The sequence below is a fragment of the Lissotriton vulgaris genome, chromosome 10, assembly GCF_964263255.1.
Source record: "Lissotriton vulgaris chromosome 10, aLisVul1.2, whole genome shotgun sequence".
Lineage (NCBI taxonomy): Eukaryota > Metazoa > Chordata > Amphibia > Caudata > Salamandridae > Lissotriton > Lissotriton vulgaris.
The window spans coordinates 892,216,416-892,239,973 of record NC_141698.1 but is presented as its reverse complement, the minus strand read 5'-3'; the positions used below and the strand labels follow the sequence as shown (position 1 = coordinate 892,239,973).

Here is a 23,558-nt window from a genome sequence, read left to right as displayed (position 1 = left end):
TGTGAGGTAAGGAAACCTCGTTCCTGCCACAACACTCCAAAATTGTGAACTACACCGAATGCGTATTGAGAATCGGTATAGATGTTCACTTTCAACTGTTTTGCCCATATGCAGGCCTGTGTCAGAGCGATGAGCTCTGCTGCTTGAGCTGACAGAATGTCAATTCTTTGGGTCTCTATAACTTTACAGTCCGTTGTTACTGCATAGGCTGCCACTAACTCTCCAGCACTTGTCCTCATGCACGACCCATCCACATAGAGTGTTACATCAGGATCTGGGAGTGCAACATCTGTTAGGTCTTGTCTCGGTTTTGTCACTACGTCGATCATTTCCATACAGTCATGTTGTGTCGTGTCATCTGAGCTTGAGGGCAAAAGGGTAGCAGGATTCAACACGTTGCATCGTCTGATCTCTATGTGTGGCTGAAAGAGCGTTAGTTCGTATCCTGTCAGTCTTGCTACAGTCAGGTGTTGGGTCTGCGTTCTGTTCAGAAGGACTTCCACAGTATGTGGTACTTGTACTATCAGGGGATGTCCTAACACTATTGAATCACTTTGTCTTATGGCCAGGGCTGTAGCCGCAACGGATTTCAGACATGCAGGCAAACCTTGTGCTACGGGGTCCAATGTGCTAGAAAAATAAGCACAGGGTCTGTTTCTTCCTGCTTGGTCTTGTGTGAGGACGGATAGTGCTGTTCCGTCACGTACAGGGTAAAAGGCTTGCTATAGTTCGGGGTGGCCAGAACTGGTGCTTGACACAGAGCTAGTTTCAGAGCTTCAAATGCTTGGGAGTGTTCCGATGTCCAAGGGAGAGTTGTATGAGTGGCTGCTTCCACTGTGGTTAACTGTATGAGTGGCTTGACTATGTGGGCATACTGAGGGATCCATTGTCTGCAATATGAAGTGAGACCAATGAATGCCCGAACTTCTTTCTGAGACTTTGGCTGTGAAATTGTCGAAATCAGTTGGATTCGTTCTTGTGTTAGTTGCCTACCCTCTTTCGACAGTAAATGTCCTAAGTAAGCTACTTGCTGTGCGCAGAACTGTAATTTTGAGGGAGATACCTTGTGACCTTTGTCTGTCAGGAAATGTAGGACTGTGCGAGATGCTTTTTCACATTCTGGTTCTGTCCTTGCTGTGACGAGGATGTCATCTACATACTGTATCAACGCTGTGTTGGCAGGCATATTGATACTGTCAAGTTGTCTTTTTAGAGCTTGGCTGTAGATGCTTGGACTTTCTGTAAAGCCTTGGGGAGCTCTAGTGAACCTGAAGCTTCGTCCTTTTAAACTGAATCCGAAAAGATATTGACTGTCGGGATGTATAGGAATGCTGAAAAACGCATTCTTCAAGTCGATGACTGTGAAAAATGCAGCTTCGGGATCTATGGCAGTCAATAGTGAAGAAATATCTGGGACCACCGGATATTGTGGGATCACACATTTGTTCAGTTCTCGAAGATCAACCACCAGTCGGTAGACCGGGGGTGCCTGAGGGTCAGTCCTTTTGAGGACCGGAAGAACTGGAGAATTGCAAACATTTGAATCAGTCTCGATCACCACACCATGTTCTATGAGTTCTTGGATTATTTTTAGTAAGGCTTGTTCAGCCTCGGTGGAATCTTATATTGTCGTATACGGGGTAAGACTACACCCTCCTTGAGTGTGACTTGATGTGGGGTGATGTCCATGTAACCGACATCAGTCGAGCTTTTTGCCCATAAATGTTGTGGGATGTCCTTTAGTCTGGGGTCGAATTCTTTGACTGTGAAATGTCCTTTGAAATCTCGTAGGAACAATTTTACTCCTTCCGGTGAACAGCATATTACTGCTCCTAGTTCTTTGAGTGTCTTGATACCTAGTAAATTCTCTGGGCACGTTTCTGTAAGGACCAAATCAGTAGTACGTGTCAGAGGGCCTACTCCTAAAGAGACTTGTTCAGATACTTTGTTTATGATCGGTTTTCCTGAAAAGCCCAGAGATATATTATGTGAGCCAGAGAGAGGAACCTCTGGGACTTCCTTATGACTTATGGTAGTCCTACTCGCCCCCGTATCTATGAGGAATTTTCTGTCTTGTCCCAGTAAGTGAGCTTGTACATATGGACCTTTCTGATCTACTGGAACTGGAATAAGGGGCAAGTCACTTTCTCTCTCAAGGCTGTCTCATGCACATGGTTCGAACTCGGGGTAATCTGACTGTGCGTACTGGTACATCTGTGTGGCAGCAGTAGCGGGTTTCTGAACCTATGGCGGCGTAATGGTTTGAGGCTGCTGAGTGTTACCTGGTCTAGGAGTATGTGGGCGTTCTTTTACAATTTCTTCAGACAAAACGGGATAAATACCAGTAACAAGGGCGTTTCTCTCTCTCTCTCTACCTGTTTAGCTAGGACTTTCTCACCTTCTTCCTGTAATTGCTTTTCTTTAGCCTGTTCCGACATTCTCTTACTTTTCTCGACTTTCCCTAGTTCTTTCTGGGCCCTCCTATGCGCTTCCTTACGCCATAACTCAATGGCTTCTGTCTGTGAGGGCCTCGCCTTTCTTTTCCATAACTCTTCCTCCACTCTCATAATGCATTCTATATCCCATGTACCTGTGGCAGGCCACCTATACGCTATCTCTAATTTCTCGGTATAGTCTACCCAAAGGTCTAAAAACAATATGGCACTCAATCCATGCTTGTTGTACATGAAATATCCAGGAGTATCTCTAGGCGGAACTTTAACTAGTTTTTCTAACAGATTCTTTTTGGTGCCAATTGTACGTAATTTGGAAAACAGAGGCATTCTTAGACTCAACAAATTACGATTTAAAAGACTTGGAATATACAAAAACAAAACGAACACTTTATACACTAGAATATAGTGCAACCATACCGGTTTCACGAATGAAACACGTCTTTACCGTTTTCCAAAAATGGAACCCGTCTTTATACTATCTCAGTGGTACTCACCAAGATGCAAAACTTGAAGACCTGGTCATCGGACTCTTGACGCTTGCGCAGGGATTCGGGGCTCCAAAGACCTCGGACTCGGCACTCTCACTGGTCGGGCTCTGGGTTGGGACGCTCCGCTATCTTCTTCACCGCCTCGTGTGGATGATCAGTCGCAGTCTGCCTCCTCCTCGTCTCGAGGGAGTTAGCGGAAACACCCCGCTGTTGTGCACTTGAAGTCCGTCGAAAGTATGGAAAGGGGCAAGGACCCGACTTACATCGCCGGCGTGTAGGGAAGAGGGAGCGTGCCTGTTCAGGCGCCAATTAATGTGGTAAATAAAAAACTAGTTATTTACGCCGTTCGGAATTTCTATAATTACCCAAGAAAATGGTAATGCATAAAATGAGGAGCAGAGTCCGTGGTCTTCGAGTTGAAAGGGTTTTATTCCAGAACTCGAGTTAAGGGAGAGCTCCTTCACCAAGTGGGTTCAGGAGTAGTCTACTTTGCTTGAAACATACCAGCACTTATATTCAGTACGAGTACAATCAAAAAGAAGGAGTTTCCCTTCGACTTGATTCAATCATTTCATGATGTAATCATACAGAAGACATAGCATACTTGTTCTCGTTTAAAGAATAACCTGAATAGCATTTACACATAGACAAACATATTGCATCGGGCGATTGTGGTGACAAGTTACAGAGTTGCTAGTATCTGAGGACAGAGAATCGAGGGATTGTTACAGGGTCATTTCTGTCGGAAAGGTAAAGAGGACGAGGCATTGTGCGTTCGTTACTTCGTACACAAGGGCGGTGATGTCTCACAATGGTATGTGTGTGCAGCTGGGAAGAAGGAGAATGGGCTGTAGTAAACTATTCTTCTTCGTGGCTGTCTCGTGTGTTTGATTAGGTTTTCCCTTGGTTTTTAACCCAACCCGTGGCTGTCCTCGCAAACTAGGAAATCGTTGATGAGCGAGAGCTGCTCGGTCGGTGACAGAGTTTAGGGAGGGGGGGTTTTCCGAGTCACCCATCCGACTGACTCCGTTCCTGTCTAAGGAAAAAATATCGAACGGGACGGAAACCTGTAGGTTACATGGTAGCTGGTCATTATTCTTTGCATGTGTCCGCTTTATCAGAAAGGGAGCAGGCAAGAGGGGGTACAACGGGGTTTGTGCTTGAAGTAGGAGGATCGGCTTGCCTGGTCGATGTCAGGGTGGATAGGGTGCATGATGGGACACCAGGGGAAAAGGGAGCTTTTTTAGTCAAATTCCACAGTGGTGCAGCTTATTGTATCTGTCTGAACTCTTTCTCTGTACCAATCTTAAATTGTCCCTAAGTGCCTGCATACTGACAGCACCATCTCCTCCATACCGCTCTTGAACATACACAGGCAGGTTGGATATAGGATCTTTGGAATGTAACAATGGTGCAATGATTTGTAACATGGTAGTTCCAATGCCTGTCTCTTAATGCCTCATCTACCTTACTAACAGCATTAGTAGCAAGATTAATGGTTTTCTTTACAATTCATGTCAGTCTTTCCGTAATTCCATTGTTTTGTGTGTTGTAAGGTGCTACAGTGAGCTGTTTGATTCCTGTCCGGTACAAATAATATTTCATCTTGTAGTACACAAATTCAAGACAGTTATCGGAGACTAATTCGTGTGGATATCCTTTGATGATAAAGACATTTTTCAGATAATTTACAACACTGCATATTAACAAAGATGTGATATACCCATTTGTAATTGAAATCTACAAGCTCATTGACCTATCTTTCCATGCAGCAAACCTTGTACAGAACCCACATAATAACACATTTTTCACCATGATTTCTGTAGTGACTGGCATGCCTTGATGTTCCACAAGAGCCAAGTATATTAATTTAGAATGTAAAACATTTGGATGGCCAACCACTTCTCCTCTCATTAATGTACCCTCCTCAGTACTTTGCTTGTCCTGAACCTTTTAATGAGATCGTAACTCACCTTGTAAGCTGTTCCTTGGGACAACATTTCCCAATAAACTTTTTAATCTCAGACAAAACTTGTACAAACTCGCCCTAGTCCTGAAATTAGATTGCACAATTATCTTACGATAAGCTATACACCAAACCAACCCCACACACCATTTCTTCTGACACTGTTGAATCCGTGTACTCTTGGTCTTTGAGAAACCTTGATAAGAAATCAGCTCTCGCGTTCTCCTTGCCAGACATATGTTGTATCTCAAATTTGAATACTTGTAATCTCAATAACAACCTCACCGATTGTCGAGACTCTTTTCCTACAAGGGTCTCTCCCAGGAGATACTGCACGTGTTTGTGGTCTGTACATTATATAAATGTCCTGCCCCAGGCGTGTTTTCAAATGCTTGATGGCCCATATGCACCCCAGAGCCTCTTGTTCCGTGGTGCTATAGTGAAGTTCTGCGTTGTGCAGACACCTCGAGGGAAAGGCAACATGTATGTTCACAATTACCATTCCTTTGACTCAAACCGCTCCAGTGTCGCCAGAACTTGTGTATATACAGTGATGACGTATTACTTAGCCTCTTGACATGGTTTTAATTCAGGTGCTCCCACGCTCATTCTTTTAAGGTAGTGCGTTCAGAGCATTTCAACCTCATTGGTGGTCTACAGGTCATACACTGTGAGGGATAGACTGCACATAGTATAATGTTAAATGAGTGCATCCTACTACTGCTGTTTTAAAAGTTCCTTCTGTGTAGTCCCAGTCTGATGATGAACAAGTCTTGGATATGAATCTTTGAAATATACCTACCCTGGAGAACTGTTGTTCGAGGTAGGTATAATTTGTATGTGTGTCGAGTACAATTGTAATGCATTGTATTGCTAAATGTTGTATGTTATTCCACTAAAATGTATGTCAGGCACCAATATGTGCAGGGAAGCCAATCAAATAAATAATGAAGGAACATGATCTATGATTCACATTTTGATATCTGGCAAAATTAGCCAGAAAATGTCATAGCGTTAAGCTTTTCTGTTGACTTATGGTATGCTATTTCATCTGTCTAGCGCAGCCATTGCTATCGCATCGTAGCACCCTATAACTCTTTAGGTTACTACTGTATGGCACTAGTCACTTGAAATGTGATACTGTATAGAAAGTGTTCTGTAAAGGACTTTTAGAATGAAAATCCTTGCTTCTTTGTCTCATATACCAGGATCATCTTTTCTTATTCTCTAAATCTAGCTTTGTTTTTCTTTTTCAGGATGCAGATATAAGTGAACAAGATGTAAAGTCTGCCTTTAGTTCCTGGCTGCGGTCTGGTGTTTCTATCAATCTTCCTTGGATTATGGGCTACATGGACACCATTCGTTTGGCCATTAAAGAAAAAGAAAGTAGGCTAAGTTACTGGAGTCATTCTCTTTGTGTGCACAAGCATATAATGTATATACACACATATATATATATATATATATATATATATATATATATATATATATTCCCAGCTTAGTCTGCTACGGTCCGGCTTGCAAGTTTTGTTGATATGCATGCATGGAAAATTGTTAAGGGGGAATAGTGAAAAAAGCGGTGTTCCCTCAATTTAGCACCAATAAGAATATTTGCTTGCAAAAACAGCTGTACAGATATCCACTAAAATGTGGCTTGAATGTAGAGAACATTACTCAGAAAGCATGGTTTTGTGGGTTTGGTAAAAATCTGTTCAATAGTTTTTGGTAGATACCGGGTGGGCTTGAAAAGGTTAACATTTTTGTATATTTCTGCCTTTTAATGTTGCAGTTCTGTGATTTTCAACCCCTGTCAGTCATATTTGAATTTGTAGACAAATTTGCTCGGCTAGCAAGCCCTATTGATATTTATTTTTGCTACCATGAAATTCATGAATTGATTACGAATCACAACTTTTGTGCTGTGAAAAAACATTTCTACAGGAATGGGGTAGCCCTTTTCCAACGTATCTCAATCCTGGACAGTGGTGCGTTGGGAGTTGTGGGCTTGGGGGAATCTAAAGGCATGGAATATTCAAGTAACAGACCTGGAAAAAAAATCTGCATGATTGGCAACTCAAATGTAATTGCAAGAGCGTCCCTTTTAAATTGTCAATTTGTGACTTGGATTTCATTACCAGCTTTCCCAAAAAAGAGTTTAAGAAAGCAGAAAAGGTATGCAACAGAGAGATAGAAAGTGAGAAATAGTGAGAAATAGTGAGAAATAGAGATATAATGACAGAGAGGCAGGTAGCCAAATACTACACAGAAGAAATTGTGTGCAGTGGAAGTTGTGTGCCTGGGCCCAACCTCCACTGCACATAGCCACTAAAAACAAGAAAACGAAGTACATCATAAAATTAACTGAAAAAAGTAAAAAAAACTGAGTTATGGTTCTGCCTCAAAAAGCTAAAACCACTGACATTCAGCAGTTAAGGTTATCATCGCACACAAGACACTCTCAAAAATGTTTCAGTAGGTCTTTAACAACATCATTTAACATGTCATGAGTGAAGCCCTGCTTCATATTGCCTTTGGCCGAATCCTATAGCCTAACCCTCTGCTGCGCACTGCCTTGGGCTGTGTGCAGCAGGGTTTGGATGCAGGGCATGGCCAGTGCTTTTTTATTATTATTTTCAGTACAGCTGTACTCTTACACTAACATAGTACTGCGGTACCGCACGCGTGTCGCATGGATCCCTGTGGTAGTACTGCAAAAATAGTCTAATTTGAATTACAGGAGGGTGAAGGAAGATCCTGTGAACTCCCTCACATGGGTTGGGGAGTGGCGAATGTCAGGGTGTCCTCACCCTGCCCCTTATGTGCCCTTTTATCTTGAAATTCAGAATCTGGAACCGAGTCCCAAAGTTCTATAATGGCGGCATCAACATTTTGTTTAATGATGCAGTCAGCCAATCAGATTGTTTTGGTACTGTAGAAACGGTCCACAGTACCAAAATGGGCAAAGGAAGAAATAGCTCCTCAACCAATTAGATTGCAGAATAACAAAATAAATTGGTTTTGATAAACTCCTACAGTACAGTACCAAGGGACTAACCATCTGAATATACCTAACTTTTTCTGAGGGTTAACCCCCTCATACCCAAACTGACCCCCTCATTAAGGGATAATTTCTCAAAAAACGGGTCAACAGATTTACACCAAATCACAAAAAGCTTGCTTTCTGAGTAATGTTCTAACTTGCTAAATTGAAGTAATTCCGTTCAACAGTTTTTCTGTATCAGAGAACAAAGTTTCCTATAGGAATTAACATGGAAAATCACACTTTTAATGTCACAAATAAAACTATACTTCTACATGCTAACCTTCATGATGTTGTGGTTTTCGACATGCTGGAAACAATATTTTGGCACTCAATATTGCAATAGAACACTGACCACCCCAACACATAAAATGGGGTTACCAACGGCAATGTTGGTAAAAACCTATCCATATAAATTACCTCCACATTCCTAATGAAATAACAGCCACAGCACCAAGTGCCCGCTGGCACAAAGGAAATACAAACAGTTATGCATCTCCCAAACACATATGAATTATTATTGAAAGAACAGCTTTAAATATGTTTTACCATTTTGTTCTCAAATCTCAGTATATCACTCACTTAAAATACAGATTTTCTATTTCATTTTAAGTAAATTCACTTCAAGAATATCTTGCCTTTCTCTCTCTCTCTCTCACACACACACAGAGACACTGTATGACTGATAGAATGGGGGCTTGTAAAATGACAAATCTCTATTTGACTCTGCTAAGTGCAAACAGGTCATTATATTTCACGTCCCACTGGTGGTCACAGTGTGTCCCCTTTAGATTTGTAGTGCTTCCGTCTTCATTGTGGCTTGACCCTCTCAATTACACACCGCGCTGGACTGCATTCCAGGGTTCTGGCGGGCTACCTGTTGGAGACTGTCCCGGGGGCTCTGAAGTACTAGGAGGTTCGACCACTGGTGCTGGGTTTGCCGGCTCAAAGAGAAACACGGGGGCTTTTAGTAAGGGTTTCAAGGAGGGTTTTATTGTAATGTACGTTTTCTTCATGTAACCGAAAGGAGTCTCTAGTCTTTACATAACGTTGCTTGTCGCGGTGTCTTGTGGTCGTGGAAGTCCTCTTCGTGATCCGTCTCAGCTCAAGGATCCCACGAGGTACCAAAAAGAAAGGAAACGAAGAGAAGGCGAATTACTGCCTGCACTCTGGGAGTAACACAAAGGACTGGGAGTGAGGGAAGACGAACCCTGTGAAGTGCTCAATTTACAAACGGGCGTGCAAGAAGGTGCTCGTGCTCAGGAAAGGGTTTCTCTTGCGGGGAGTTTCACACAGGTGGCTGTCTCCGCCTCCCAACCCAACCCGCGACCCGGCCCCATACCTCTTTTAGCCACGCTCCTCCCGTGGGTGCGTGGCAGGGCGAAGCGTCCAACCGTTGGCCTCCCGGCTTGTCGTTCCCGTCTGCTTCTCTTCCTCGTTCTCGCTCCGCGCTGCTCTCCTCCTCGATGTCCTCCGTCAGGGAAACGCCGTCCGCCCTCGATCCTGTGCTTCCTGCTTTTGACCTCACTAGGGGCGTGGCTCTGCAATCACCACACTCAGCCTTAAAGGAGCCATACACATTCACCCCGGTGGGCCACTCAGTCTCGGTGTCTCCGGCTTCCTTGTACCATGAATCAGTCTGCGGCTGTGGAGACAAGGCGCAAGGTGAAAGGGGGGTGGCGCACCACCAGTCATTCGGGTTTAGTGTCTCTTGCAAGTCAGCCCCGTGACAGAGACCTTTGTCCTAGACTATGAATTTGAAATGTACTATGACGCCATGCAAGATAATTATTGAAAAAAATTTGTCGCCGAAACCTGTTATCTCTTGTTATGCCTGCGACTTGCACTGGATCAAAAAGAGTTTCCTCTGCAACCAAAATCTTTCAGGTCATCACCTACACATGCCAGCATATACCTTGTTAAAATTCACTTCTATTCCCAGCTCTCATTCATTCCCAAGGTGAGCGCTGTGGTAAAGGATGTCAATATACAACTCTTGATTCTTGCGTAAACCCTCCCACTCCTCCAAACAGAGAACCTTTTAGTTATTCCAGTCCTAAAATGCAGCGCAATATTTACCCTGGGTTACCAAAGAAAATCATTATCAGTCTTCAAAGACTGTCCTACTAGAAACGAAGGTATCTCAACTAGAAAAGCTCCAGAAGACTACAGTGGCCACGAATGATGACCTATAAGCCAGGTCCAGGCAGAACAATGTACGAATAATGGCCATACAAGAAACAATTGTGGTAACTAAATACAATACCTTTGCGGAGTCCCTCCTCGCAGATCCCTTCGGAAACAATATGTTCTCATTTATCTGGGGTTGAGAGGGCCCATCGGTCATTAGGTCCTTAGCCACCCCCTGTATTGAGCCGTGGCCCATCATCACTACATTATTGAATTCTAGAGACAGGGACACAGCACTGCACAAAACCAGAGAAAAGAAAGATCTTGAATATTAAAGCATGAAAATGGCTATATTCTCTGGCTTCATGCAAAACATTCAGGCAGCTCAATGAACGTTTTTGCCAGTTAAAAAACTTCTGAGGGATAACCATGCTCAGTATGCAGAGCTATACCCAGTTAAGCTGAAGATAACTCTAAATGTATCATCAAGAGACCGAACGCTTGAAAATATGTCAGGGAATACCTTGGCACTAAGCGAAAGAAGAAATACATTGTGGAGGAAGGTACCTCTATGAAAGAGTCTCCTACCACGTACCCAAAAGGAACATCTGCTCTGCCAATCTCGCCCTGGCAGGGACCCCACAAATCTGCAGAACCAGAGCAGGCAGAAGAGCCTTCTCCTACCTCACAGCAAAGACCTGAAACGAGCTCCCAGTCAACATCAGACAGTCCCCCTCTCTTCACACCTTCAGGAAGAACCTCAAGACCTGGCTCTTCGACTGATCCGGAGCTGCACGCTTCCCCCCCCCTCCCCCACCCCGGTTGAGTAGCGCGCTTTATAAACCTCTGATTGATTGATTGATAGTCATTCAATTGAAGCCTGACAAGTCACCATCTAGGTGCTCATCATCTACATAATTTTCTTTAGATAATTTAGATACTAGTCTATTGGTCAAGATCATGTTCAAATGCCCACTGCTGTATATGTTGGGAATAATACTGCTAGCTCAATCTGGTTATAATCCTCAGAGAGCGACAACACAAAATATATGATTGCGGTTTGTCCCAATGCACCAGACTGATCCAGATCTACCTGCGACAGCTATATTTTACATATGAAAAAGGCATATGATTCTGTGGCACGGAAATATATTTTTACTGTTGTATAGAGCCTGGGAGTGAGAAAAGGGACTTTGGCATGGATCAGCTGGCTTTATGCAGAACCAACTGTTGGCATAAAGGTGAGTGGCCTAAAATGCACATCGTTCTATATCTACAGGAGCACCATACAAAAGTAGCCATATCACCACTATTGTTTGCTATAGCTGTGGGGCCTCTGACTGTTAGGTTATAATTTCACTATATGCAGATGATAATTTGCTTTGTTACACACCCCAATAAAAATATTGCACCACCTATAGAGGAGGTCTTGAAATTGGTGCCTTGTCTGGTATCCGCATAAACTGAATCAAATCTGGAGCATTTTCTTTAATACAATGCTCAGCTTAACCCCAGCTTGATTATCCTTTGCTATGGAAAGATTACTGTACAATATTTGGAGATCAAGATACACAGAAATCATGAGTGAGTCATAACATAAAAGTATAGCATTATTTTTGCTCAAATACTGGAACAAATAAAACAAACTGCCTCTGTCAGTGGCAGGCAGGATAACTCTCATTAAGATATTGTCCTGCCTAACCTCTCATATCTGTTCTTTAATATTCTGGTTCCATTGTCCTCATTCTTCCTCAGACAGATTAGATTTGCCCCTGATCATCGCTGTTCTACGTGGGCAAACAGACTAGAGTTGGGTGGGACACACTAACGTTGCTGCACAAGGTGGGAATGACGGTACCAGATACTGATCTCTGTTAAGTGGCGCAAGCGCAGCACATATGATAATTATGGCAGTCTGGGTGCCCTTCCACATGTGCTGATGCAAATGAACTAGCAGGCCCTGTCCCTTTAAATACCAGTTGTCTTGGTAAATATGACAGGCCTACAAGGCAGATAAACCAAGTTGACACAATATGGGCATGGTAAAAATTAGCAATGTAACACAACTTCGAAATAATGTACTCCCCCAAATTCCATAATATATAACCTTAAGATTCAGGCAATGTTGGAGCCGAAGGTCATATCTCGTTTGGGAAAACTCGGGCTCCCAAAAGGGGTCAACTATACCTGAATGTTAAATTCCTGTTCATACAGGAGTTTGTTTTGGCCATGTGACAAGCCTTGACATTTTTCTGTATTTCCGGACAGTGCCTACTTTTATTGTTTTAATCTTTTATTGGATTTCAAGACTAATGACAAAACAAAGAGCATGACCCCCTGCTCTCAAAATGATCGTAGTACAGACAACAGGTGTCGTAGATAGCGGTAGTACTGTAGTAGATGCATGGAGCGGGTGTGGTAAAGCCGGTGTTAGACGACGCTGAGAGAAGCAAAACAACTAAAGAAGCCCAACAATACCACCCGCCCCCCTACCCCTCGTCCACCAAATGGGATACAATAAGAGGGTTAAAAGAAAAAGGGAGGGATGGGACAGAGTACCTCGTGAGTGATCGCGGTCTGCGAGACACCGGGAGGAGCTCGCTTGCGGTATTTGTATATCCGCCAGGTGCAAGAGTCGTACATATCTAGGACATGTCAGCTCCCTGAACTCTGATGTGAGTAGCGTTAGGAAAGGGCGCCACAGTTCAGGAAACTCAAAACCCCTACCCTAGAGTAAGAGTCAGTTTTTCCATCCCCAACACCGTCCAGAGTCTCTGCAGCCATCCGTAAAATGGGGGAGGCTGGGGGGAGCGCCAGTGTGCAAGTATATTCTGGGTCGCTGCTCCCAGGGCGATTGCGATAAGGCAACCTCTTCGAGACTTAGCCGGATACATAAGTGGGTTGGGTAAGCCCCGGAGGATTTAGGGCGGAAAGTGTGGAAGTTGTGTGTCTAGGTGAGAGTCTATGTCTCCTAAAATGTGGGACCAGTACGATTGGATTCGGCTGCAGCCCCATAGGAGATGTTCCAATGTGCCCACCTTCCCACATTCTCTCCAACACAGGACGCTCTGGCAGGGGTCAAAATGGTGGAGGCGTGCCAGGGTGTAGTACCAGTAAGTTACTACTTTGGTCAGTGTCTCTGTAAGGCCTGCGTGATATGCAGAGTGCCTGGCCCTATAATAAATACTATCCCATTCCTTATGAGTGAGAGTGCGGCCTAAGTCCCTCTCCCAAAGCGCTCGCCCTGCGTGATATGTGTGTACAGTGTTGAGCAGTAGATGCTTGTAGAGATCTGAAATGAGTTTCTTGTCGCTGGATTGAGTGACAAGCCACTTCTCGTACACAGTCAATAATCGCCGAGCACCAGGCCTGACTTGTGGTTGGAGAGCCCAGTGTCTTAGTTGCAGATAGGGCAGCCTCTCTGTTTCGGGAGACCGTAATCCGTCCGGAGACGTGAAAATGGGATAATTCCGTCAAGGTCAAATAAGTGACCCAATGCTCTGCAGGGGTAGGGCGCCAGTATGTGAAGGCCTTGGCAACAGTACCCGGGTGGTACTCTGGGTTATTAAATAGTGGCGTGAGTGGGGAGGGAAACAACATCAACTCATGGCAATGGCAGTGCGAGCCCATGCTTCCATTGTGGTGCCCGTAATGTAAGAGGCATAGAGGTTAGGTGGTCTCTGTGCTTTGTTAAGGAAGGGGATACTCTTTAGAGGTGTACCAGCTACTGCTTGATCCTGAAACAGCCAATGTTTCTCGGATTGGAGTTGGCTCCACTCTACTAAGTAGCGGAGCTGGGAGGCGTAAAAGTAGAGCTGCAGATCAAGGAACCCAACACCGCCTTGCTCTGGAGGCAAAATTGCTATGGCGTGCTTTAATCTGGGTTTGCGGCCCTGCCAGATGAATCTCGCCAAGTCTGATTTGGGTTTGCTGGATCCAGCCTGTAGGGGGACGCAGGGGAAGCGTCTGGAAAAGATAAAGGATCTGAGGGAGTATAGTCATCTTGGTGGCTGCTATTCTGCCCAACCAGGAGAGTGTGTGGTGTTTCCGTTGGTCGAGCTCCTTACGGATGTGGATGCGAAGCCTCTCATAATTGGCAGCGATGGTGGTGGGGATGGTAGCACCTAATTACACTCCCAGGTATGGAATGGTGGAAGTGGATCACTGTATCGAGTGTTCGTCGCGAATGTGAGCCAGAGTGTCCGATGCAAGTGAAAGGTTGAGGGCAGTAGATTTACCCATATTAATCTTGAACCCGGAAGCCCGCGCAAAGCTATGGAGCTCGACGAAGAGAGCCCCCAGGGATTGGATCGGGTTAGAGAGGGAAAGCAGAATATCATCTGCGTACAGGCTGATGGTGTGGGTATCACCACCGAATTTAATCCTGGCTATGAAGGGGTGTTGCCTGATTTGCCGCGCCTGCGGCTCCATGTAAAGCGCGAAGAGGAGGCGAGAGAGGGGACATCCCTGCCTTGTACCTCTGCTTATTGGGAATCGGGACGACGTCTGGCCGTTCACTCGAACCGTCGCATTAGGTGAGCGATAACAGTTTAGTATTCGTGTGCACAGTTTGTCCCCAAAACCAAATTTCAACAGGACTTGCTCCAGATAGGGCCAGTGTACCCTGTCGAAGGCCTTCTCCGCGTCTATGGCCAGGAGCATATACTCCCCTGGAGTTCGAGATTCCTTTTCAATAAGGTGTAGAACTCTTTTGGTGTTATCGCTGGTCTGTCTCTGCGGTATAAACCCCGCCTGATCTGGTTCCACTACCTGGGGTATATAGGGCGTTAGGCGAGTCACTAATATACTTGTGTGGAGCTTTATATCAATGTTCAGAAGGGAGATGGGCCTGTAGGCGCTACAAAGTGTCTTGTCTTTTCCGGGCTTATGAATGACTACTATTGAGGCCTCCATATGGTCCCCATTTGTGAGAAGGTATTAAAAAGTTCCCGCAGCAGAGGGGCAATTTGGCCACAAAAGGTTTTATAGAAGGCTGCTGAGTAGCCGTCAGGCCCTGGGGATTTACTGAGTCTGAGGCAGAAGATGGCCGCGATAACTTCCTCCGTTTCTATATCCCTGTCCAGATGTTATGCCTGTGCTTGAGAGAGTTGGGGTATCTGTGCGGTCTCTAGGTAGTCAAGACTATGAAGAGCGCCAAGCGGGTCGCTAGAGTATAGGTCTGCGTAGAAATCCCGGAAAACTTCCGCTTTATCTGCGTCCTCAGACCTGGGCTCTCCCCCGGGGACCCGAATTCCGAATGACCTATACACCCTGACGTTGTCGCGCTTCCCGCAGTTTATGAGCCAGGATGCGGCCACATCTGTCGCCCCTGTGTAATAGGAGTGGGGGAGAAGAAGGGCCCAATATTCGGCTTTGTCCTGATCTAGGGCCGCTAGTTGCTTCCACTCTATACAGAGCTGGCACCAGACTCGAGTTGCGCCTGTGCGTTGGTGCATCTATTCTAGCTCCGCTACCCCCTGGGTTAGTTCAGCTCTCTTGTTACTGCGCTCCACATTACTGGCCGCAGATATGGCGATGAATTCCCCTCGTAGGACGGCTTTGAGGGCAGACCACTGCGTCGCCAAAGATGTATCAGGGTTGGCGTTGAGGGTCAGGAAAGGTTGTGATGGCTGTCTTGATTTGAGTGACCGTGGACGCATGGTGTAGTAGCGTATCGCGCAGGTGCCAGTGTCGCTGTGGTTGCTGGGCATGTGGCAAGTGAAATGTGGCTACAACTGGGGAGTGATCCAATAGGGATGCAGGGAGTATCTCCGTGTCTATTGCAAGCGCCTGTAGGGGGGTAGAGCTAAGGAAGTAATCCAGTCTTTCATAGGTTTTATGTGCCCCTGAGTAGTACGTATAGAGCCGGCTGTGGGGGTGAAAATGGCGCCACATATCTGAGAGTCCAGGTCCCGAAGTCGATCTAGGTCGACCTGGGAGAGAGCTCCAACTTGTGTCTTGCGCTGACAAGAACGGTCATTGACATTGTCGAAGACCATGTTTAAGTCTCCCCCTAGCAGCAAGTGTTGTTTAGAGTTGGCTGTCACCTCCAGAAGTGTTGTATGGAAAAATCTCCCCTGTCCTTCGTTGGGGGCATAGAAAGAACCCACTATGAGGGGGATCCCCGCTACCTGAAACCGATACGCGAGTAAGCGTCCCTTAATTTCTGCTTCCTTCTGGGGGACCTTACCCTGGAAAGAGACAAGTATAGCAACCCCGGCTGATTTAGTGGAGTTAGAGGAAAATAGTTGCATGGGGAATGCACGGGATCTCAATCTCTGGTAGTCTTTAGGGACAAGGTGGGTCTCTTGTAAATGGCAAATGTCAGCATTTGACTGTTCTAGATAGTGGAGGACCGCTTTGCGTTTAATTGGGTTATTGACAACGCGGACATTGAGAGTGAGAATTTTAAGCGGTTTCTGAGGCAAGTGGCATGTGAAGGGGGAACTGGCTGGGACGAGTTCCGGGAGGGCCTCTCAAAAGCTCCTGGCTAGAAGGGGGAGAAAGCCATTCGATAGCGTTGTAGCCCGGTGCCTGGAAGGGGGTAGAAGGTGGACGAGGGGAACAACACCCGAAAAAAACAAAAACCTGCAAAACCCACACAAAAGAAGTCCCCAACCCCCCAACCCAAAAACAGCCCGCACAGTTCGTAAGAAGAGTCTTTCGTCCCAAGACGACTGGTATATCATCCAGTTGGAGTCCATGATGTGGTCAGTGGGAAGGGGAACCCTCCCCCCGCAGCTCACCCAGAACCAGCAAGGATGCGTTAGGAAGATGCAGAAAGGCGTAGTAGTTCCAGGCCCATCACTTGTCCTCAGAGCCCTCCCCCACTAGGGCTTCGGTAGCTGTCGACAGTGCTTCTTGTTGGCTACTGGCAATTTCCGTGGCGGGCGGCCTCCGAGGGTGCCGCCTTCTGCATTGACTGTGCCATCCTGATGGAGAGATCTCCAGCCTCGGACCCGCACCTTCGGTTTCATCTTCCTCGCTTGGTGGATTCAATCCCAACAGGCGGCAGACTTCCATCAAAGAGCGAAGTTGGTGGTTTGCTATTGTACCTAAAGATGAGGCGGAATGGGTGTCCCCAGGAGTACGAGATCCCCTGCTGCCGCAAGTGGTCGGTCACTGGGCGGAACTGCCGCCGTCGCTGATGTGTGATCAGTGCTAAGTCCTGGTATAGGACCGTGGAGTGGCCCTGGAATGAGATAGGATGGATAGTCCTTGCCTTAGAGAGGATAGATTCCTTGGTCTTGAAGTCATGAACGCACACCAGGATGTCCGCCGGTGGCGCGTTGGGACCGCGGGGTGGACCCACTCTGTGTGCTCTGTCCAAGACGACATCAGCCTCATGAGAGTCTCCGAGTATGTGCCGGAAGAGGCCAACTGTGAATGTTGTGTCTGCGGGAGCAGTTTTCAATATCTTCCAAATGCATTTGCATGTCCATATTCTGGTCTTGCAACCTAAGAACTTCTTGTTAGAGCGTCGTCAGATCTGTGACTGTGGAGTCGCTTTTCTCTTCGAGTGCGGCCACCTGCTCTCCGACCCAGTCAACATCCTGGCGTATGTCTTCAAGTTCCGTGGCAAATTCGGCTTTAACTGACTGGATATCTTCCCTGAGAGTGAGGAAGAGCAACTCTAGGAAGGCCTTTGTGATGGGTTCATCCCCCGCAGACCCGGGACGTTTCACTGTCTCTGCTTCCGGCGTTGTGGTAGCCATGTCAGGGATGGACTGTGGGCGGTCAAAGATATCCTTCAGGGGTTTCGGGCTTGTTGGTCCTGGATTTGGACATGCTCCCTTGTCCCTCCAGGCACCCCACCGAGCAGCGTCATGAGATCGGCAGGTTCCCGGGGTGCGCAAGTCCTCCAGCCGGTGGCCGCTGCGTTCCCGGGAGATGCAGGGTGAGCAGAAACAAAGACAAGCAAGCCCTTCTGATCCCTGCAGTGTAGGCGCCCGAGATCCAGTGAAGAGGCGGTTCCTAGAATTGCCGCCGTGTGCTCGCCACCTCCCTATGTGACGACCGAAAATATCCCGCATCCAGACGCGGGAGCAGGGGCCAAATACTCCTCAGGTAGTGGTGTATGACCTGGGACTTCCCCCTGGAGAGCCTTGTGTTTGAAGTGTATAAGACACTCGCCGCGTGCTCCGGTGGGTAGCCAGGCCCCGGAACCACCATCTGTGTCGGCCCCTTTCCGAGGCAGCCGCCCGGCAACCCCTCCGTTGATCGTACGATCCACAACCGCCCGACGGGGCGTAGGTTATAATTTTGGCAGGCACCTGTCCGACCGCAGGAAACCACTATCAGTGGGGGGTGCGTAGCAAACTTTGGAGGGCTCGAGAGTGGTTCCCAAATATGGTGCTGAGTGTTAGAGGCAAGACCAGGACTAGGGCAGTGCGAGATCGTGGGGTCAGGTGCTCCTTGGTTACTGTGGGCCTGGAGGGCTCCCCACCCAACGTCCGAGCAAGGCCTCAATATCTCCCGCCGCGCCGCACTCAGAAAAGACGTGGGTGGTCAGACCCTCAGGGTCTTCTCAAAGGCCCGGCCGCCCCAGGTGCCACAGAGGCTGAACACAAGGCCACTGCAGACGTAGGTACCTTCTGTTGAGTGCGGGTATCGGGCATGATCGCCGGAGCTAGGTAGGGTGACAGAGACCGCCAGGTTGAGTCACCCCCCAGAGTGCCCACTCCAAGACCAGGCTGCCCCGGTGATGGATCGGAGGGCAGGCACAGCACACCGCAGGTCCGATGTGGGGGAGCAGCGATGTCACCGGGCCAGCCCCAGAAGTCCACCCTCTCCTGCAACGCTGCGCTGTCCCATGGTAGGCTGCAGAGGTTTTCACCACCCCGGGCCGCTCAGTTGGCACAAGAGTCCAGCCGCAAGCAGCACCCGGCCCTCGCTCGGTTGGGCGTAGTAAAGAAGCACTCACAAGCCTGTGGAGCAGCCGGACCGGCCCTGGATAGAACGTTACCACTCTTGCCGCCCAGGGAGATCGGGGGGGGGGCCTCCAGTCACCCAGTCCCCAACTGCCCCAGTTTCTCCTGCAATGCAGTTGCTTGGTGCACCCAGATGTAGGCCTCCTTACCCACCCTCACCAGGCTGGGGATCTGCACGTCCCGCCTCTACAGCACGTGAGAGGGGGTCGCGAAGCACTCAACTCGTACCCGGTGGGGGTCCGCAAGGCCCACATGCTCCGGCCGTGAGGCGGTCGCCGATGTCCCAGATAGGCGATAATGCTGGCAAACGTTGTGCTTCGGGCCAGGTCCACTGGGTGCTGATCGGTCTTTCTCGCAGTCCTTGGCACCTCCTCCACCCTCCAGCGCCAGGCCTTGGTCCCGGCAGTCAGCACCCCGATGCCTGCGAGGCGGGGGTCAAGGCGAGGCAGACAAGCACCCCGGAAGATAGCACAATCCCCTGAGGGTGTAGTCCAATGTAAGCGCCTGGGCTCACGTGATCCGCCGCCGGCTCTGCTGCACTCTTGGCTGGCCGGCGCGTACTCGAGGCCGGCGCTCTGCGTGGCACAGGGCGCTGGGCAGGTCCAGGGCTTCTGCTATTATCCGCCGCTAGGAGCAACAGCCACGACGTCCGTAGGTAACCGTCCGGATCGCCGGGGACGCACCTCCAGTCACCCAGATGGAGAGGGGCCCAGATGGGAGGCCGGAGAGGGAAGAAGCTGGCCTAGGTGTCCTGTGCCTTGAGAAACCGCGTGGTCGAGGCCGCGCACACGTGGGCGGCCGGGTATGTCTCTCCTCTCCGGTAAGATCAAAGTGCCAGTTCAGATGAAACGGTGGGCACTCCGGGGGCTCAAAGGGCCGATCTCATGTAAAACGGGCACCCCGGGAGCAATGCTGTGTTGTCACGGGCGAGCGGCGGACAGGAGCTTGAAAATGAGCGTCATACCTCGCCGCCATCTTGACCACGCCCCCAGCACCTACTTTTAAACCTGATGCGCAATGATATCCTGCTGAGCCCAAGTCATTAAACATCCTAAGATTATATAAGTGTGGGGAGTGGGGAAATAGGGTTCAAATTTGTGTTGAATCATTAGTAAAGGTGCCACACCTGTAACTTTTTGTAGCCGTAGAAAATAGAAAAGCGACTTAAACTGTGGTATCACTGAGGAACAGTGGCTGTTTGTTGCTCACAAACTACAAGAGTATCATTAAATAGTAGACTCTGCTTGGTACATTTTAAGTATTTGCATCAGATGCATTACACACCAGCATTACTACACAAATTGGGTCTAAGAGAATATGACAAATGTTGCAGCTGTGGAGAATTCGGAGCAGATTTTACACATCAGGCATGCAAATGCCTGAGCATTGAGAAATATTGGATTTACTTTTTTGAGCTGCTTAGCAAAGTAGTAGAAATTGCATTGGCACTGCTACAGTTGGGGGGTTTGCTGGTGTGGATAAGGAAGATAACGGTTAACATAAGAAGATGGGGTTCTTTGGCGGGCGATGTTAGTGACCAAAAGAAGTTTCCATCTTTCGGGCGCACGAGTAAAATTGACTACCAAACAATGGTTAGCAGCTCTGACGTTCAATGATGATGACATGAACGCTTATGTCTTACTTCCCAACCCAAGGATATCTGGGAACAGCTGTGGCCTTATTTCTCTGATGCCCAGAAAGTGGTAGCTACATGAATCAGAAATGAGTGTATAAGTGCAAAAAGAGGCTGTTTGCCATTATATGTAAAGCAGCATAGTTATAGGCAGTGATGGTTGTCATAGCCCTGTGTACTGATGAGATTGTATTTGGTTTATTCCATGGGTCTTAGACATGGTATTTGATTATGGCCTGTCATTCCTTGCAACATTGATATGCTGATGTATGAATATTAACCTTGTGATACGATTCGGAAAATCTGCACTGTCATGTACATGTTATTCTAAGTTTCCTTTGATACTAATTGAAAACTACGAAAAACATTAGAAACTAGAACTCCGTTCAGAGTTTGCTCTTTTTCTCTTCCCACAGAAACCACAGAGTTTGTCATAAGTGTAGTAAATCCACCAAATAACAAAGACACAGCGGAGAGTATGTTTATGCTAAGTTCCACTTTTCTGCAGCAGACAAACATACAGGTAAATATCAAGTTTATTCTGGTGTTTGTGTATCTGCAATTTTTAAAATGGGGCAAGATTAACGCAAAAAAAATTCCAAAAGTAATACATGTTCGATGTGTTGCATAATAGTTTCCTTTTTACTGTTCTTTGCCTCTTTTACACACATTGACATAAATGGAGCTTGAGATAATATATTTTGATGTGTTCAGTTATCATCAGAAATATTTAATAACTTCCCTATCGTGATGTTGTAGAGCATATTGGCAAAGGTTGAAGCCTTGTAGAACATCTTTCTCTAACTCTCATTGTATTCTTCAATGAAAATTGCGTTGAAGATTAGTAATGCCTTTATTAAATCCTTATAAGGAAAAATGTAAATGTATGCACCTTGTTACAAAAACATCACATGAAATTCTGTTCCTTTGCATACGCCACCTGGAAAATCTTTTACTTTATCCATTGAAAAATATCTGTTAGGGTTGTGTGGCCAGGATGGCAGCGAGGTAGGACTATTTCTTCGGACCTCCGCTATAGCATCCGTCACTGATGGTATAATTCTCATTGAGCCATCTCCAATCCTTGTGATTTCTGCTCTGCCATATTCTGGAGACCTTGGATGAGACTTGGCGAGTTCGTCAGATGACATGGAACAGTTTTTTGACCCCATAAGAAGGTTGCATGGAGCCTTGTAGAGAACCAAGAGGCCAGAGCTCTGTGCTAATAGCAGAGGAGCCAAAGAATCAAGGAGGTTTTCAGTTCACCGGGTGCACATATGTCCACTAATGACAGAGACAACTGTACACATGCTGCGAAGAGGCACAGACAGCAGAAAGAGGCAGTGGGGCTCGAGAAGAGGCAATAGCGGCTGATTTTGGCTGGGGGCTATGGTCATTGACGTGGTCCAAGTAAGTCCAGCCAACTGCCACTCCAGCCAAAGGAACCCCCTCCTCTCCCTGCCCCCCCCCCCCCACCCCCCTCCCCCTCCCCAAGCATGGCACTTGCAATTGGAACTACTATGGGCATGGAACAACAGACAGCCTCACATTGTAGTGTTTACTGACATGGCCTCTGGGAGAGGAGGCCTGCTGGACGCTGCAAGCTCGCACTGTGGGGTGGGGCCCATGGGCATGCTGATACCCATGCTAATGCTACAATAAACTTCTCTATAGCCATGTACTGTCTGCCATTCCTTTTAACTGGCCATCACAAATGCAGCACAAGAGGATTGCTGTGGACAGTCTTCATGGCACAGCTCTGTAACCGCTTGCACTCAAGCAAGGGAACCTCAGCAGACATGGCAGTCATGGAAAGGCAAGCAGTGATTAATTAGCTGAAAGAAACCAGAGAGGACAATTGAAAATGAGAAGTCTCTGGAGATGAAGAGCGGGACTACAGCTTGGACCAAGTGTATATGAGGACAAGGTGCAAGGGTAACATAGATATGGCCGGGCAGAGGGCGAAGGGGCTAAGAGAGATTTGCAAATAATGAAGAGTATCTTCGCACAGGGGAAGAGTGTATGGTATCGTGGTCTGTTTTGCAGTGTTTGTGCCAGGGGTTGAGCATGAATGGTTTTAAGTTACTAGTTACCCTATATGGGGCTGTTACCCGTGTTCGGAAGGGAGGCTGTCTGACACCAAGTACATTAACGAGTGATCACATTCCACAGGGAGATCGGAAACACGGTCAGGGGGAGCAGACGTCTCATGGGGATACTGAATGCCATCACTGAAACTCCGGCCCCCTATGAATAGCCTCAAAATACTGAGTCTCAGTGTTCAGGGCTTTAACGCTCCAGTTAAGAAAAGAGCTCTGCTGTATTTCGTCAGTGACTCTGTCAGATTTGCTTATTACAAAAGACTCATCTTCTCAAAAATCAATGGCATAGAATGCATTCAAATGATTCCACCCAAAATACTTCTCATCAGAGTCCTAAAAATAGGTCTGAGTGGCAGTCCTGTTAGCTAACACATTCAGAGAGAGAGTGAAAGGCATAACTGTTGATGTCAGTGGGGGTACATAGGCGCAGGCTTGGTCTCCGGTAGGTTTTACATTTACAATCGGATCCATTTACGCCCATAACACAGGCCAAGACCAATTCCTCAAAACAGTAATCCTACTTCCTTGACTCACCTGGTGAAGATGTACTCATAGAAGGGAACATAAACCAGTAATGAGAAAGAAAGATCTGGCTATAGAGAGGGGCACGTGGGAGTGCTATCTCCAGTGGGAAGTGATTAGCTGTGCAAAGTGCAATTGAAAGACAAGTGGTGATTACTACGTCCCGGCAAACAAGATTACACACGCTACTCAGCTGCCCACAAAACATATGCCTGACTCAAACACCTTCTGGATCTTCAGCGAAGTTGGGGCAGATAGCACCAGTCAAGATAGGGGCATTAGCATTGTGCA

The 23,558-nt window shown here is 47.1% G+C and overlaps 1 protein-coding gene across 3 annotated transcripts in view; it reads left to right on the top strand.

Moving 5' to 3' along the window:
• PEX1 (peroxisomal biogenesis factor 1) overlaps nt 1-23,558 on the top strand; it is a 793,672-nt gene that overhangs the window by 217,966 nt on the left and 552,148 nt on the right. For all 3 annotated transcript variants that reach the window (XM_086941864.1, XM_086941865.1, XM_086941863.1), the window contains exons 7-8: nt 6,167-6,296; nt 21,060-21,166. In XM_086941864.1, coding sequence (XP_086797990.1) covers nt 6,167-6,296; nt 21,060-21,166 — 237 coding nt within the window. The remainder of the gene's footprint in view (nt 1-6,166; nt 6,297-21,059; nt 21,167-23,558) is intronic.